The sequence below is a fragment of the Astatotilapia calliptera genome, chromosome 12 (genome assembly GCF_964374335.1).
Source record: "Astatotilapia calliptera chromosome 12, fAstCal68.1, whole genome shotgun sequence".
NCBI classification, from domain to species: domain Eukaryota; kingdom Metazoa; phylum Chordata; class Actinopteri; order Cichliformes; family Cichlidae; genus Astatotilapia; species Astatotilapia calliptera.
Window position 1 is genome coordinate 32,475,653 of NC_137433.1, and position 16,865 is coordinate 32,492,517.

Consider the following 16,865-nt stretch of genomic DNA (forward strand, 5'->3'; position numbering starts at 1 on the left):
GAACTCAGTGCAAGTCATTCTGACTGAGAGACACAAAGCCACAAGCAGAAACATACATTTAAGGGTTAATGCGGTGACACACAACACACAGAGGCATGAAAATGACTGCAGGGGCCATGCATCACATGGCGCTCTCCCACACATCCATAGGCATACAAACACACATACGCAAGCACCTTGTCACTCAAGGAAGCAAAGTATGTGATCTGGCACAGGATGGAGGGCGCTTACATAACACTTGATTTTTTAAAGGTGTAATTGAATGTCTTTTTGGGTTAAGTGAAAATCATCTGGGTGCACCAGCCATATCAAAGCTGACATTCATCAAAGTCTGCCATAATAAGAAAAAGTCGTTTGATGTGAAAAGAAATTCACAACACACACAAAAATCATACCTGATATACTTTTATTTGATATGCAAAACTTACAAATCTCATGTTTTTATGAAAATGTATGGATACGTAAAATAGATACTGTAACTTCACCCACAGTTTCATTAAATACTGCTTATTATCCTTGCTAAATGCAGTCAGAAGGTAGGTGTGTAGATATATATATATATATATATATATATATATATATATATATATATATATATATATATATATATATATATATATATATCACATTATAATTCTCCAGAATAAATTGCTTTCAGTGGGAAAGAACACATTAATTCAAAAAGACACATTAATTCAAAATAGATGCTAATTTATGTTTTTAAAAAAGTGGTTGTGGTCACAAAAAAGTAAAAACAAAAAAAACAAAAAACAGAAAATACAATAAAAAAGCTGAGATGGATCTCAGATGTGACAAAAGCTCACATCTAAGGTATTACACTTCCTTGATCCAGTTTAAATTCCAAGAACCACCTAGTAAAAATGACCATTTCCTCATTTTCAAGAGTATAACACAGTGCACCCGGTGCATTATGTAAGGACACAATAACTATATGCGCAAGGCAGCTAGAGATATGTAGCGTGACATCTCTATGTATACAATACATATATGTAGGTATTAAGGCCTCATGATTAACACATGGACATGCTTTCTGAGACAAACACTGCTCACACAACACAGCTAAGGCAAATTCCTGGTTATAAAGATACATTTTAGTGTTGAGAAAAAGAAACCACAAACAATAAAATTAAAATGGCTCCCTAAATGACCAGTATTTAATGGTCAAACATTCAATTTCAACGGCGGAATCCATTGGGATTATCAGTAAAGTTGACTATAACAAATGGTCAGTGTTGAAGCAGCGGGAAGTTTAAGATCAGTTGTTGTTTACAACACTAAATATTAAACATTTGCTTCAAAGTGGGATCGATATGTAATCATCACCTCTCTTGCTCAGATCTGTTCACGTTAATTTCTTCTTGAATTGTGAAACAGCTCTGCAATCGGACAATACAGAGCTGGGCAAGATATAATAACCAATTTAAGCACCACAAATATAACCACATCAGACTCAGAGTCGAAAAGGAACAGTGCAGTTTCACTCCCTTTTTCACTGTCAATGCTTATTCTCTGACAATAACAAATCCCACACACAAGTTCACTTCAAAACATTCCTGGAGCTTGTGCTGTATGAAACACACTCTCACTGTAAACAAGCACTCATTTTAAGAATGAATTTAAGATTTAGTGCAGGAACAGGCATGCATTCTTGTTTGTGCATACGCAAGGCACGAAGATTTGGTGCAGATTAAGGCAGTGGGCATTTTTTTGTTTTGTCTTTTTGTCCACAGTGTTTTTTAGGAAGAAGAAAACCATAAAGCCTTGCAGGGTGATCTGTCTTTTCAACTGACCAGGAGTGCATATAGAAGAGGTTCTTGGCAGTTGTTCATCCTCATCTCTGCAGCTCTGTTGTTTAAAGTTCCTCAAAGAAGGCAACCCTGGACTTGGTGCTCTGTAGTGTAAGCTGTGTAAGAATCAATAACAAAGGTGTGGTGAGGTTTTATATGAGGGGTAAAAATAAACACAAGAGGAGGAGTATTCTGGCAAGCAATCAAAATAAGTAAAAAGACAGAAATCTTTATTGGAGATTCTGATCATGAAAGTCATCGCCTGGCCTTTCCCTTAGCCTTTTTGCCTGATCTAATCCTTCTGTCTATTCCCAATACACACAGTGTGTGCAAGACCCTGACTTTCAACCAAGACACCATAAAAAGAGTGCAGCGTGCAGATGGTCAGCATGCTTATACATACTGACACAATAAGAAATGTGATTTGACAAAAAATTGGTTAGCAGGTAGCTGTAATTCTGAATGTACACACATGCATGTGTAATCCAATTATTTCTCTGATGAAGCACTTTTAATTAGACACTAGAAAAGCCAAACACATAATCTGACTTGTTTCCCTTGACTAATCAAAAGACTAAATGATCACAAGAAGAGGATAATTGGAGATTCTTTGGCGTGTTTACTGCAAATATACCCCGAAGGTTATTCTGATTGTAATGAATCTCTGATGGTGTAAAGGCATGCAATGTTGTTGATACACCCTACATAGATTATAATATCCAGAAACTGAAAGAAAATCTGCCTCTATTAAGGTTTACAACTCAATCAGGGTACAACACAACTTTGCAGGTTTTCCAGCTCTCTGCTACAGACAATCAAACCGATGAGGAGAGAAGTGGGAGATCAATGCCAGTCAGAGAAAAAACTGTTAATTGTCTTTCTCTCCAGGTTTAAATGAGCTGGTGATGGATTAATTCGGGTCACTGGCTGTGCTTTAACCATTCAGGTGAAGCTAACCGTTGACTTATCTAATACTGCATAAGACCGCACCAAGGCAAATTGGCTGGGCAAACTAGTTTCTCTTTTTAACATCTGCAGGGCAAAGGGAATTAAACCGACTGCCAAAGTCAATATTACACGGGGGATGAAGGAGGACAGTTCAGGAAATCCAGTTTTTTCTGGGGAATGTGCTGATTGAGGGACTTAAGCAAATCCAAACAGATAATGTGTGGGAAGGGATGGATTAGCAGTGTTATGTTTACTGATCACCTTCTAGTGTCCCTGCTGACAGAAAGCCTGAGCTATATTTGTGTGTGTTAAAGTCTGACCGCATGCTTATCTGTATCTAACTCTCGAGCATTTTTCTCCACACTGGTCACAAACTCCACTTTAGAAAGAGCAAAAACTCTTTCCTCGATGTTCCAGGTATTAGTGCTATGAAAGACACAGCAGCAAGATATTTCCAGAAAAGAAATGCTTTTGTACAATAGCTAACCTCCTTTGTCTGCCACTTCATACGGTCTGAATGGACTGCCACATATAGCATAAAAAAAGCACTGCCTCTCTTAAACTTCACACAGAATCTCTAAAGCTCTTGTATTGAGACTTATTTACAGAGAATGAGCTCTCTGTAAGCCCTGGTGCTAACAAAACAGAAACTGTGGCCTGGATGAAGTGCAAAGGCACTGTGCCGTGTCAAAGGAACGTTCATTAATCATCCAAAGGGGGAGAGTGAGTCTGGGAGGAGAAAACTTTGCCCGGGGTTGCAGCTGGTCCTGATGCTTTGGGCTCAGTGATCTGTGCTTCGTTCCACATTCCCTCTGCTCTTCTTTTCCCACCGTCTCCTCCTCACCCCAACCACCCCCTGGTCACTAACTTCACAGTGCATTCTTGGAACTTATCCGTGACTCAGCCTCCTTCAAACTCCTCTTCCTTTTTAGTGCGCCCCCCGCCTTCCCTAAACTTCTCACCTCTTTTAGCAAAGCTGACTTAGCTTCCTCACTCTTGATTTCTTTTCCCTTCCCCCTGCAATGCCACGAGGCCTGGCCCCTTCCCTCACTAACAAGATAAATGCCAACGCCTCTGGTTCAATTAAAGCAACACTTTTAACTCAGCTCCTTTTCCACTTGCATGTCAGAGGTGCCCCCATCAATCCAAATGACTAATCACCAAGCAAAAATCAATTAGTGCTCCCCCTAACAAGCGTATTTTACACTCAGAGACAAAACGAAGGAGGTTGGGCTCTTTTGTTACACAATGTGCTGTGAACAACCCAAATTTTTATTTGATACTTTTATTTAAATTAGAGAGATACTGGAGTGGTAGGATAAAGGAGAACAAGTCTAATCTGCCAGTTCATCAGAGGACAGCGGAAATATAATCTTTTTATAACAATGCTGCTGACTTTGACCAATCAATTATGAAATATCCCACAGGCCAAGAGCCTGTCACATCTACTGTTTTTATATCATTACTAAACCAGAGACTGGGTGAGATGAAATCGCTAATACTAATGGAGTTGCTATAAGATGAATGCAAACGCACAGATTTTCACAAAGACTGTACCTAAAAGATGGACACAAGTAGGCTACTGTGACGTCACCTGTTGTTCCAACGTGAAGCCTTGAGCTGACCTCTTTATCTGGTGCATTTTTTGTCTTTGGAACCAGATGTGTCACAGCAACAGGTATATATGATTTGGAAATACATCGCACTGCATGCTCATGGCTGCCTGTCAATCACAAACATAACCCCTGTAGCTTACCCTGCTTTAACCTTCTTTTTGACTCAAATGAGCACCATAATTTACAAAATGGCTCAATAAGACTTGAGTGACTGAGACCATAAATTCATGAATACTTGTTTTTTGCACATATAGTCGTTGCCCTGCTACTAGAAACAACAGCTTTATTTTTTTAGACCTGGTTGCTAAGTCCATCTTTTATATACAGTTGTTGTCGCTACAATAGGAGGGGGCCATCCAGGAAGTATTCAGAGTTTATTTAAACTTCATAATACTGTAAATGTGGCTCATGTAAGCTCATTGGATAGCAGTTGAATGGCTTAAATAACTGTAAATGTAGTGATGTGTTTCTCACTTCATTAGATGTTTTAGTGCTCATTTATATTCATTAACCATGAGAAAAATATCCAATGCATTTGCTTCACTTCCAGAACCACTTTATGCTTCAAGATTTGCTGTTTTTAATTAAAATAATGATCACATGTACCTGGCATCAGTAGCAGTTTGCCTCCCCCTAAAACTAAAGTCAGATTAGCTTGAAATAGTAGTAGCTGCTGAGACAGCTTTACTCACACTTTCTTATCTCTTCTCCTCTGCAACTGCACTGCTAGTGCCCATGCACCCACTGACATCTTGAAATTTTACTTTCAAAATTCAGAAAGATGGTTTTTTTTGTCAGATGTGTGGGTGTTTATTTATGTAGTGTAATATCTGATTATTCGTTTTTCCAATATATAACCTCGAGGTAAACAGCAGAGGTAATCAGATTTCTGTTTTGGATCTGAAGGCCTATTGAAAACTATTTCTGTGTGAACACAAATATGGACAGACAAGCCAAGGTTACTGGGAAACATCTTATTTTTTAAGGACTGTGTATGTTTATGTGGCAGCTGAGCTGGGAGTTACCTTTTTAAAGTTACTGTGCTTGCTGGTCCCCTGTTCTGTGTTCTGATTGTGAATGATGTCTAGAGAAGTCTCCCTCTCTTTCAGCTTCAGACTTTCAATTTCCGTCTTCAGCTCATTCAGCTGTTCCTGCAGGTGCTTGCTCTTCTCCATGTACTCAACCCTATGCATGAACAAATTGCCAGTTGAGAAACAGCCATTATTTCCATGGTCATTAAGAATAAACACAGTGACAATAAGGTTAAATTAAGTCCAGAATTACACCATATGATTTCATATCAAATAGGCCAAAGGACACATTAAAAGTTTGGCTTTAAAAGCGGTATAACACTATAATATGACATCGTACAAAAAGACAGAATATGTGGATTCAAGTTTTGATATAAATTCTGTTTAACTAAAGATAAAGACAGAATGTCCTTTTCCATTTGAAAATGTACTGCCAGCAGTCTGTAGGAAGTAGCTAAAGCCTGCCACAGTGACATCTCGCGGTAATTAGCATATCCATGACATCACTGTGTCAGCTGTCCTTCTGTCCTTGCATATAATACCCAAGAAGGCTGTTTTCATCACATAATTTTCAGTTTCTGGTATCAGACAATAGAATGAGCATGAAACAGTGACTGTTGACCAAGTTGATGTTTTGATAAAATCCTTATTTTCCCACTGTGATGTAATCTGACAACATCGCTACGTAGATAAGCTAAAGGCAATAGCTAACCTTTGATTTCAGCTATATTCGCATTTAAAAATTATTATATCTTCAAAGATCTAGTACGTTTGCATGTGCAGCTCATTCTGCTGCCAAGTGATGAGCTGAATGTGCTGCTGGGAGAAAAAAGTGTGTAACTTTTTGGGCATTAAAAAATGGGCGCTTTGAAAAAAATCACTAAAAGAAGCTTATGTGCAAGTTCAATAAGGAAGATCTGTATTCCCACATTTGCCTGCATTCTTGGGAGTCTGTGCTGCTAGTCTATCCTGTCCATGACTTCCTCTTTCCCACACTTTCAAACTGAATTTTGTCATCATCGCTCATTTCTATCACCAATTTTTATTCTTCTTTCTTCCTGTCAGCCAATCAGCTTGTGTTCTGTGTGCTTTAAACCTCACTGCTCCTCTGTCATTCTAACTCTCCGACTCTCTTTCCTGCAACCCACGTCCTTCCCATCTCGGCTTCCACCTGCTTCATCTCTGCCACCATAAACATGTGGACTCCGGGGGGTCCTGTCCTACTTCCTACCATTGCCACACTCTGCTCTGCTATGTAGCTTCATTGAAGTCTAATAGTCAAATAGAAACTCAAACTCTCTTCTTCAATAAATCATGTTCAGTCATTTTAAATGATCTCTTCTTATTGTAATAAAGTTGGCAACAATGTGGAGAAATTTTAATCAAGTGGAGCTGGGTATGCGTGTGAATGCAGAGGGGGAAAATGAGCTGGAAAAATGTAATAAATAATTTTTATCACTTGCTACTTTAGCACACTATAGTAATGGTGAAACTGCTGAAAACACACGCATCAGGCACAACAAACCAGACTTACTAGCAGTGTGTACCATTGTTAAAATGCTACTGTCTGTACTTACTAAAGAACTGAGATGTGTGGAAAGGAGAATTTTTGTGCATATGTATTTACATGAGTTTACTTTTCAGAATGCAACATTTGTGGAGCAACTTATTTAAATGAATTATGCATTACATGAATAAGATTTGCAACACATTGTTTCCTAGAAATTGTACATTTCTGTATTTCTGTTCCAATCAATAACACTGGTATTTTAATGAAACAGAGCAGAACTGAACTGAACTTAACATGTAATGTCAGAGGGAGGGAGGAGAACCCCCCGATACAAAAAGTATACATGCATGCGTGTTTACATTCTTCAGTGTTTTAGCTTTTAGACACATTTCTACACAGACATTGGAACACAAAAAAATCTCTGCATGGGTTTTGCAAAGTAGTTCACACACATCCTGACTTCATGTACATTCTCATTTTTTTCTCTTCTTCCTTCATTTTCTTTCTTTCTTTCTTTTTTTTTTTTACTTCTATCAGGGCAATTTAATACCATATTGAAATGTCTATCAAAACGCAGATATTAATGGGACCTGAGTTAGTGTGTAAGATTAAATTACTACGTACCCAGAGACCCACTATTCCTGCAGAAAAAATAAGAGCAGCACATGCATTTCTGCATGAGGCACATTAAAAGTATCTCCATTAATAAATCGATGACCTGTCATTTGACTGTAACTAATTTTTTGTGCTCTACACATCGTACAGGTCAGCTATTACACATAGGTTTCAGGTTTGTACAGTGGACAAGTTCATCATAATGCAGTTCTCTTCTGGATAAATCAGTTGCCTCTCACTGACCTGAATTGCTATTTTAGAGAGAAACACATTCGTAAAAACCTGAATTTACACTGTAATAATTTTTTTTAGTACATTACTCTCACCCTGTTGTTCAAATATTTCACTTTTACATGTATACAAGTGTTTGTTTTTTTAATTATTATTTTAGCTACCAGAAATACTTAAATGAAAAACAACAAAAATCAATCAGCTATTTTACAGCATGTGTCTCTCAACTCCGCTGCAGTTTTCTGGTTTTGTGAAAAATTACCAGCTAGCTGCTGCCCTGCAATCCTACTCTTTGAAAAAAAAAAAAAACTAATTACCCAATTAGATGACAACTAAGACCCAGGTAATTTACCCAACCGTACAGTCAGGGTCACACTTGTCAAAATGTACTTTTTCCTGTCTGCAAACAGTGACCTACAAGAACTACTGAAATAAAATGGCCAAATACGGGCAGCAGAACAACTGCAGTTAATGCTGAGGGGTCAAATATTCACCAGAGCCCTGAATTAAAATGTGCATATTTAAAATGATGGTGCTCCTGGACCAATTTAAATCTTTCTCAAGCATATTCTGAGGTTATTCAAAAGCACTTAAAATATGTATTTCTTTTCAACTGATTAATTCCTTCCAATGACAACTGCAAATAGGTGGAGCCACACAACCAGAAAGTGAGAAGGTGCAGTTTTAAGTCAAAATAATAAGTAGGATCAGCACAGAATTGGCTACTTACTTCTCCTTCTCGATCTCCATGGATAGACGTTTCATGTCAGTATCTTTAAAGTCAAAACTGAGGTTTTCTCTACTGAAGCTGACATCTTGAGGCATGCTGTCAGGTGCCAGTCCTGGGGACTAGGATTGGAAAAAAAAACCAATGAGGTAGAGGTTTATGAAGTGACAGTAATCTTAAATTACAAATAGGGGAAAAAAGGCATTACTTTCAGACATAAAAATGATAGAAAGAGAAACAAAAGCGAGCAAGACAGAATAAAAATATGTGGTTTTTGCAGAGTGTATGAGCAACAATGTGTGAAAATATGACACAAGGACACAATAGTAACAGACAAAGTGAAGAAGGGCACATGAGCTGATAAAAATGTGCTTTTAGGGTTTGATTAAATTTTTTGAAATGCATATGTCACAACCTAATACACCAAAATGTAAATTGTGTAATGTGTAAGTGCACTAGTATGTCTTTATATATTTCTTTAGGATCCTCATTCATATTATATCAATCACCAGTATCTCAATGTGTGTGTGTGTGTGTGTGTGTGTGTGTGTGTGTGTGTGTGTGTGCGCGCGCACAGGCTAATGAATGTGGAATGTGTGGGTTTTTAACATGCTGAAAGCCCTTGTGTAGGCTGCCTGATGTGGTGCCTGGTCTTTTGCAAGTATCTCCTGTTCTGTTTGGCTTTGTATGAAAACAATTGCATGTGTCAGTGTGTGAACATGTGTGTTTTAAGGAGTCCAGATAAAACTGGTAACCCTATATGCTCATGTCATATTTAAGACCCACAACACACAATTTTCCAGATGGGGATACATTATCATTCTGTGAAACTACACTGCATGTGCACCTGCACCACCATTTGTTGATGGTTTTCCACAGAAGATATTTTCTCTCTGTGTCACTTGTTATTTTTTATGGATAATCTTTTAGGAAATTATACATAAAGTATATCAAAGAACTATGGAGGAAACATAATCTTTAGAAATATAAATTACAAAAAAGTATATTACATTTAGAGTGATCTTTATAAACACAGAGATGCAATGAATGGTGTATTGGTTATTTTTAAGCAGACATTCCTTTAAATTCTCAATAATGTATGATTATGCTGCTTTTTTTGGTTTTGCATGCATGTAGGAAAAGTGTGTTGGGGTTTGTGACATCATTTTGTGCTTTAGGATGTCATGAAGGGCATATCTTTTATCTTTTCTGATCCTCTGTACACAGATCAAAAGGTAAAATGGTATAACTGATTCGGTAATATGAGAAAATATATGGTCATTTTACTTGATTATTGGCTTACTGATGTATTTCTGAAAACAGATTGTGAATAGTTTCAGCCTCCCTGTTTGATCGTGAACACTCATATCTGACCTTTTCAGATACTATGTACTGCATGAATTACGTTATCTACCTATGCGTTTGAAGAATATGTGAAGATCAAGCCTGTGTGTGTGCCTTGGGTCAGTTACCACATAGACAGCCTTGCTGGTAATCTCCAGCAGCTTGTTTTTTGCTCTGCGCTCAGAATCCCTGGCTTCCAGCAGGTCCTGTTTCAGCTGCTCAGCCTCCTTGGCCCTGAGGTATAAACAGACAGAGAGATTGATACTTTATTCTTTCGTTCACCTCCCAGTCCTTCCAAGGAAACAGAATTATCTAAACCAAATCCAAAAATTATCTTACATAATTGGTACATTGGTACTCAGTGAACCTGGAATGTCACTTTGTTATTACGTAGATGATTGATGTATGACCCCAGAAGACAATCATTCCCGACTCCATTATTTCACCATCGAGTATCCGCACAAAGATATAAAAGTGTTACATGCGAGAGATTACATTTCTTTTGATTGTGTTCCTGAACATTCAGCAGTTGTGGGGGAGCTACGTGCCTCGAGGGTTTGAGTGGACAGAGTCATTTACATGTTGAGTACCACAGGTTTAAATTTTCTCTGTTGCAGAAAAGTGCTCATCCAAAAATTCCAGTTACTGAGAAGTGGTTAATGGTATCCATTTGAAATGATTGCCTAATAAACTGTGAAGTAGAGGCTGTAAAGTGATATTCTTAGTATGTATATTGTTTTTGTATGGAAATGAATTGATCGGCATCTATTAAGTTTTATAAAACCACTCAGTCAAGTCCCACTCTCTTTATATCCATCTGACTGCTACCGAAATAAGAAAAGTCAAGAGCGCACGGTGTACTTGATTGATTTTATCTACTTCAGGAAGTTTAAAAAAGAAAATGTCAAAATTGCTTTGCAAGGAAGAGATAAACCCAGATCAAAAAATACACTTTTAGTATTGTAGAACTTACAAGTACTACGGTGTTATAAAACAGACTCTTTGACAGGGACTACCACCATCACTTGGTATTGCTACTATCCGTTAACTAGCACAAATATTAGTGCTTCTAGTTCAGATGACGTGCCTCAGACCAAAGTAGTGCAACAGAGTGACTCAAGCTGCAGTGCAGAAAAAAATGCCTTTGAAATTAAAATTTTAAACAAGTTTTAAGTTCTTATTTTTTGATGTGCTCCTGGGCCACTCAGGACTTCATTGTTATTCCAACTAGAAATTTTAAAAAAGGATTTATGACTGTGAATGCAAATTAGTGTAGCCATGATCTTGATCATTTCTTTCCACAAACAGACAGGCATATAAAAACCTAACAAAGCACTCAAAACCGCCCTTTTGGTTGTTTCTGCGACACAACAGGTGCCTCAAGGAACACTGTTTACTGTTTACTATAATGACATATACACCATATGCACGTGAACACACACACACACACACACACACACACACACACACACACACACACACACACACACACACACACACACACACACACACACACACACACACAACCACAGACAAACAGGCTTGCAAAGTGACAACAATACAATCCTTGCTGTTGCAGCTGGCAATAAGGAAAAACAACTCTTGGGAAGTTAGTGAGATGTGGGAATAAGTTATTTATATCTGAAAATTATGTACTGTGTGCAAATGTCTGATGTGGATACAAAGAGAGAGGATTTGAGTGAAATGCTGCTTATTGAGCCAAAGCCACAAAGCTAAACAAATACACTGTATAGTCTCCACAGCAGGACACACTCTACATTTATCCACCCAGTCCTCCTTCTTCTTCTCCCCACCTCCTTTCGGACTCCTCGGCCATCTTGAGGGCTACCATCTTTGCCTCCAGCATCTTCTGTTCCATGAGTCGCCGCTCTTCCTGGCCACGGATGGCAGTCACTTTGATACGCTGCATCTCTGTCTCAGCCTCGGCGGCTTTCTGGGCCAGCAGCTTGGCCTCCTCCTCTGCAATCTGGGCCTTTTCAGCCAGCAGGTCCGCCGTCTGCTCCGAACGCAGCTGGAGAGAAGAAGGAAGCGCAGGACGAAAGGGCAAACACACACAGATAGAGGACAAGATAAGTTAAAAACAGAGAGAAGATATGTCCAAGAAAAAACTGTAACGGGAGGTACATGCATGTACACTCGGAGGAAATTACCTGTAGACATTGTTGATGTTGAGAGAAAATTATTTTGTTTTAAATCTGGCATATACTGCATGTGTCACAGCCATCAACACTGGTAAACTCCAGAACGATCGAACCAACTCAATCTTACCAGTGCCTCATTGGCCATGTGAGCTTCATCCTGCAGCTGAATTAGTCTCCTTTTCAATTCGTCCCTGGCTCTCTCCGCCTCCTCCCGCAGCTGTTTCTCCCTTTGCAGACGTTGTCTTTCTACCTGAATTATACATACATATATATTTAGCAGTGTGGTAAAACATAAGATTACATGGTGGGGGAAAAATGGAAACATGTAAGAAGACAGATTAAAAAAAAGATCTGTTAACATAAAGGTGGAAAGGTAACTGAAGTGGAAAAGATGATGCACAAAAAGACAATGTGACAAAGCTTTACTGAAATACACCAAAGCAGCAAAAACTATGTGATGACATGGTGTGACCACGCCATTTTTATTAGAGAGAAATCAGGTTCAAATTTGTGTTTGTATTTGACTAGAAATTTGGAAACAAGTTCAACCCATTCTTCTGTTTCTGTGCTTTTCTATTACCGGTACCTGTTTTCTTGCCCTCTCTTCTCTGGCCTGAGCCTTCATCTGCTGTACTTCAAGCGAGTCCACCCGCCGCCGGCGCATAAACAGGTCGTGGTTCCCAATGCATAGCTGGAGGATCTACATAACAGAAATGGTTTACAAAACTCTAATTTCCCACTAACTACTAGTATTTGTCTTTATGTTTTTCAGCCTACTCAAGTGTTTTGATGAAAAGCAGTACTTACTAATCATGGTCAAAACAACTTGAATCTCAGCTCAACTCACCAGCTTGTTGACTCTTAGCCGTGAAGAGTTGAACTTGAAAACGTTGGCTTTCTTATCCAGAGGTTTGATTGTAAACTAAACATTGAAGAAACAAGAAGATGTATTCTCAAACATCAATAATAATTATGTATCGTCAAATGACAAAATAAAAAAAACACACCTGTTCTGTAAGACAGTTTCTTTGGAATCCATAGAAACACAACAGGGAATTATTTTTTTTCTCCTATTTTAACTGATGTTTTTTATTGTAATGTATTATCAATTATAAACTTAGATAACGTAAGCTTAACATAATTCATTAAAAGATTGAAAACCGACACTGAACAGTGGTAGCTCTCACTCCTATACTCCCATGACTTCAATTACCTTCTCTTTTGTCCAAATAATATATATCAAGACGTTAAACTGCAGATTTCCCCACCTCTTTGTCGCTGTATGAGATATTGCGAATCTCATTCCAAGGAAAGGAGCACTTGGGTGTCAGCTTGTTGTCTGGTTCGTATATGTGCAGGCCCAGGGCATCTACTCCCAGGAGAAGATCTGTTCCCTTTTTATTCTGAAGCATATCAGCAGAATAAACAAAGCTTTTTTATTACCCAGCTGTTCAGGGCCACTGGCAAGCAGCTGTGAAACCACTCTTCCGGCCACCATTTATTTGTACCTGCATTAAACAGTAGTGGCTTTGTGATGCTCCTGCTTGCCAAAACTTTTTGCTAGATTTGTGATAAACAATGCCAATTGCTAGGTGTATATATGCAGTCTGTGTTTGTTAATCTGAAAAGGAATGCTTGAAAACTATTTACTTAAGTCGGGTTTTACTTTTTGTTGATACTTCAAAATGTCTTGGCTTTTAGTGAACACTCTGATAAAGGCCATAGCCACCACCAGTGGATTACTTTGTGTTACAGGGTTGTTTTTGTGATGACTCACCTAGAAAATACAGAGCTAAATAGCACTATATTTAACCTAAAATATACCTATTTCTTAAAATATAACTAAGAGAATCAAAAGGCAATCAGTTAAGTCAGGCTATTCTTTAATTAATAGCAACATGGTGAAACTGACACACCTCCAAATCCCTTATATCACCTGCTTTTGCGATGATGGAGCGAAGCAGCATTGACTCACCCTGATTAAAAAGTAATTCACGCCATACATGTCCAGGTCCTGAGCTATTTTTAAATACTCCATCTCAGCTTCATCCCTAGTTCAAAGACAGAAAGAGAGAAAACGATTGAGAGGGATCCAGAGGAAAGAGAAGAGAAAGACAGAGGGTGGGAGGAGAGGAGGTGCAGAAGTAGAGCGAAACAGGAGATCAGACCTTGTTTCTTCTGCTTTCGTGTGTGGCATCTGTCGTGTTTGTGTGATCTATAAAAACTCTGCCACGCAGCTCTTGCGAGGGTGAAAACATAACCACAGTGCTGACACAAAACACAACTATAATTCCCTAACAGGCTTAAGAGGTCATGCTTGATGGCAAACGAGACTTATTCCGATGCCTCCAAGACTCTAAATACTGCAGGAGAGAAAACAAATGCACAAAACTCTTCTCCCTTTCTTTCTACAGTGCTGTTAGCAAGTCAGGGTCAACTTAGCAAAAAAAAAAAAAAAAAAGAACATTAGCATACTTTGATGGCTGAGCAAAAATTAGGACAGACTTAGCCCTAAACTTTTAATAGTGTGCTGCATGATATGGGTGGTTGGGAAATTGATGATTTAAGCTTCATCAAAGTTTTAACAGGAAAGAGAGAATTATGCCAAGTAAACAAATTTTAACTAGGTTGGACACTGAGGATCTGAAAAAATAATATGGGAGAGCTTGATTTATGGAAAAACATGTAGAAGCACATAACATGTCAATTGCTTTGATGTGTTTATGCACTAACTTCACGGCTGTACTGAGTTTTTAAAGAAATAGAAATACATGCCAAATCAACCAAAGCAATTGCTTTAGTGGGAGTTCCGGCTATAGCAAGGGTCTCCAGGACGACATCGTGCTGGGTGAGGACCACCAGCTTCCCTCCCACTGATTGGGTTGAGAGGGTTATTGATCAGTACCAGTGACTCAGTTATTACTTTTCCAAGTGCTGAGGTTTATGGCTTTTAGAAATCACTGTCCAGCATTGAACTCACCACCCACAGAGTTGTAAGACACTCCACATCCCTCACACTTGCTCCCTAATCATTTTCAGCTTAGCTCAGTTTAGCGGTGGAGCAAAGTGCAATGGCACAAAAATAGATTTTCATTCTCCTGTCATTTTAGGTTCACTACAGCAATTAGGGCAATGCAATACCTATATACAGTGCAGTATTTACTCTTAAAATAGCTGCATTCATTTTGCTTCCTATGAATGTAGAGGGTGTTTAGCTACACTTAAATGATGTAAATTCATAAGTTAATGGACTTTTTAATATTAATATTAATAATAATTTTAATTTAATGGAATTTTTTAATAGTCCATCTAGTAATGCTGCTGAAATACAAAAAAACCTCAGTTCAGAGACAACTGCTATGAAATCCTTTTTGCATTTCAATGTAAGCCAAGTCCAGTTTTACATAAAACATTTCTTGCAGTATCAAGTTTTAGGCACATCCCGTGTGAACTCAAAACTTAAATAGTGCTGATGACTGTGGAACTTCACAGCAGTCCAGTTCAGTGCGGCAGCTTTTACCTAGTCCTACCCCTGTGCTCCGCATAACATGCTGTGATCCTTTCCTCCCACATTTCTGGAGTCATCTGGTACAAGTTAATCACCTGAAATGGAGAGGAACAGATTTAAATACAGAGGATATAACACATATTAAAATGGCCACGTGACCCGACCTCGGATAACCAGAAGAAGGTGGATGGATGGAAAATGCTAATAATGCAATAATATAACAAATATGTCAATCGAGAGTAAACTATCACACCAGATACTTCAGTTCACTTATCTGTAAATTGGCCTTCATTTTGAGATCAACTACTCACCTGTAAAGCCTTAAATTACTGTAATTGTTGTAATCCTATTGATTTAACAACATCTATTCATAGAAACATACATTGCTACATCAAGTGTCTCCAGGACCACATTTTGCCATGATCGCACACGCACACCGCCTCACGAGGTGAAAACAATATCAGCTATGCTTTTGTGAACGGTTACAATATCAGCCTCTCTGTCACAGCCGGTAAATGGCCATCACTCACCCTCTTTGGCAGCAGTTCCTCCTCAGCCAAGAAGCCAGGCTTGTGAACAGCAGGGTCATAATCTCCGTACTGTAAAATAGAGCAAAAGTGCCCCAGTTGTTAAAATCACTATCCACCTTTCATTCAATAACAGCCAAGACGATATCTCTCCTGGGAGCTGTTCATAAGTTAGAACTAGAGCACCTTTAAGAAAATGGTTTCCTGGACAATGAATGTCATTCATATGCACTGCACATATCAGAGCCCAGCTGTTGGGAGATAGTGTAAATGATGTTATTAGAAATATCTCTTGGACAACTGAGATCACTTATCAGCATAGATCTAAGGTGCAAATTATATTATGCATGTTTAAATAGAGATATAAATGGATTAGGCATCTCCAACTGAGGAGTTGTGGGAATTTGCTCTGGGCTACAGTAAAACAGGTAGAAGGATGTGAATTATACATGCGGCTATAGTCTGAAAAGTGGAGATTTTTTAAAGTAGGCTAATATGAACACTGACTTTCTTTTCTGCACAGCTGTACATTGCTATATGCACTATGCACTTTGTGGTTGATGTAAGATGAGTCTGGTAATGAGGATAACAATTTTTAATCCTATAGTTTATATTTTTGGGAATTACACCAAGCAACAAATAGACTTTACTGTCCCAAAATGTTGATTCTGTTCATCTGGACGTAGCGTTTTCAATGGGAAACATTTTGTCGCTCATCCAAGTGACTTCACGAATCAACTTTCTGAGATTTCCTTACCTGGATGATTGAGCACGCATCGAGACAGTTCTTTATTGTGTGACTACCAGTCACTCAGTTTTTAATATGAAAATATAACTC

The 16,865-nt window shown here is 38.5% G+C and overlaps 1 protein-coding gene across 2 annotated transcripts in view; it reads right to left on the bottom strand.

Moving 5' to 3' along the window:
• Window positions 1-1,731: 1,731 nt before the first annotated feature.
• nf2a (NF2, moesin-ezrin-radixin like (MERLIN) tumor suppressor a) overlaps window positions 1,732-16,865 on the bottom strand; it is a 29,717-nt gene continuing 14,583 nt past the window's right edge. Inside the window, exons 5-16 of one of the 2 annotated variants that reach the window (XM_026187186.2) lie at window positions 16,031-16,099; window positions 15,513-15,595; window positions 13,968-14,043; window positions 13,261-13,395; window positions 12,840-12,914; window positions 12,579-12,692; window positions 12,120-12,242; window positions 11,645-11,862; window positions 9,959-10,064; window positions 8,490-8,608; window positions 5,398-5,557; window positions 1,732-1,924 (exon numbers count right to left, since the gene is read on the bottom strand). In XM_026187186.2, the coding sequence (XP_026042971.1) occupies window positions 1,874-1,924; window positions 5,398-5,557; window positions 8,490-8,608; window positions 9,959-10,064; window positions 11,645-11,862; window positions 12,120-12,242; window positions 12,579-12,692; window positions 12,840-12,914; window positions 13,261-13,395; window positions 13,968-14,043; window positions 15,513-15,595; window positions 16,031-16,099 (1,329 nt within the window). In that variant the 3' untranslated portion in view covers window positions 1,732-1,873. Of the gene's footprint in view, window positions 1,925-5,397; window positions 5,558-8,489; window positions 8,609-9,900; window positions 10,065-11,644; window positions 11,863-12,119; window positions 12,243-12,578; window positions 12,693-12,839; window positions 12,915-13,260; window positions 13,396-13,967; window positions 14,044-15,512; window positions 15,596-16,030; window positions 16,100-16,865 lie in introns of those variants that run through there. The other variant, XR_013912751.1, reaches the window with a different exon arrangement.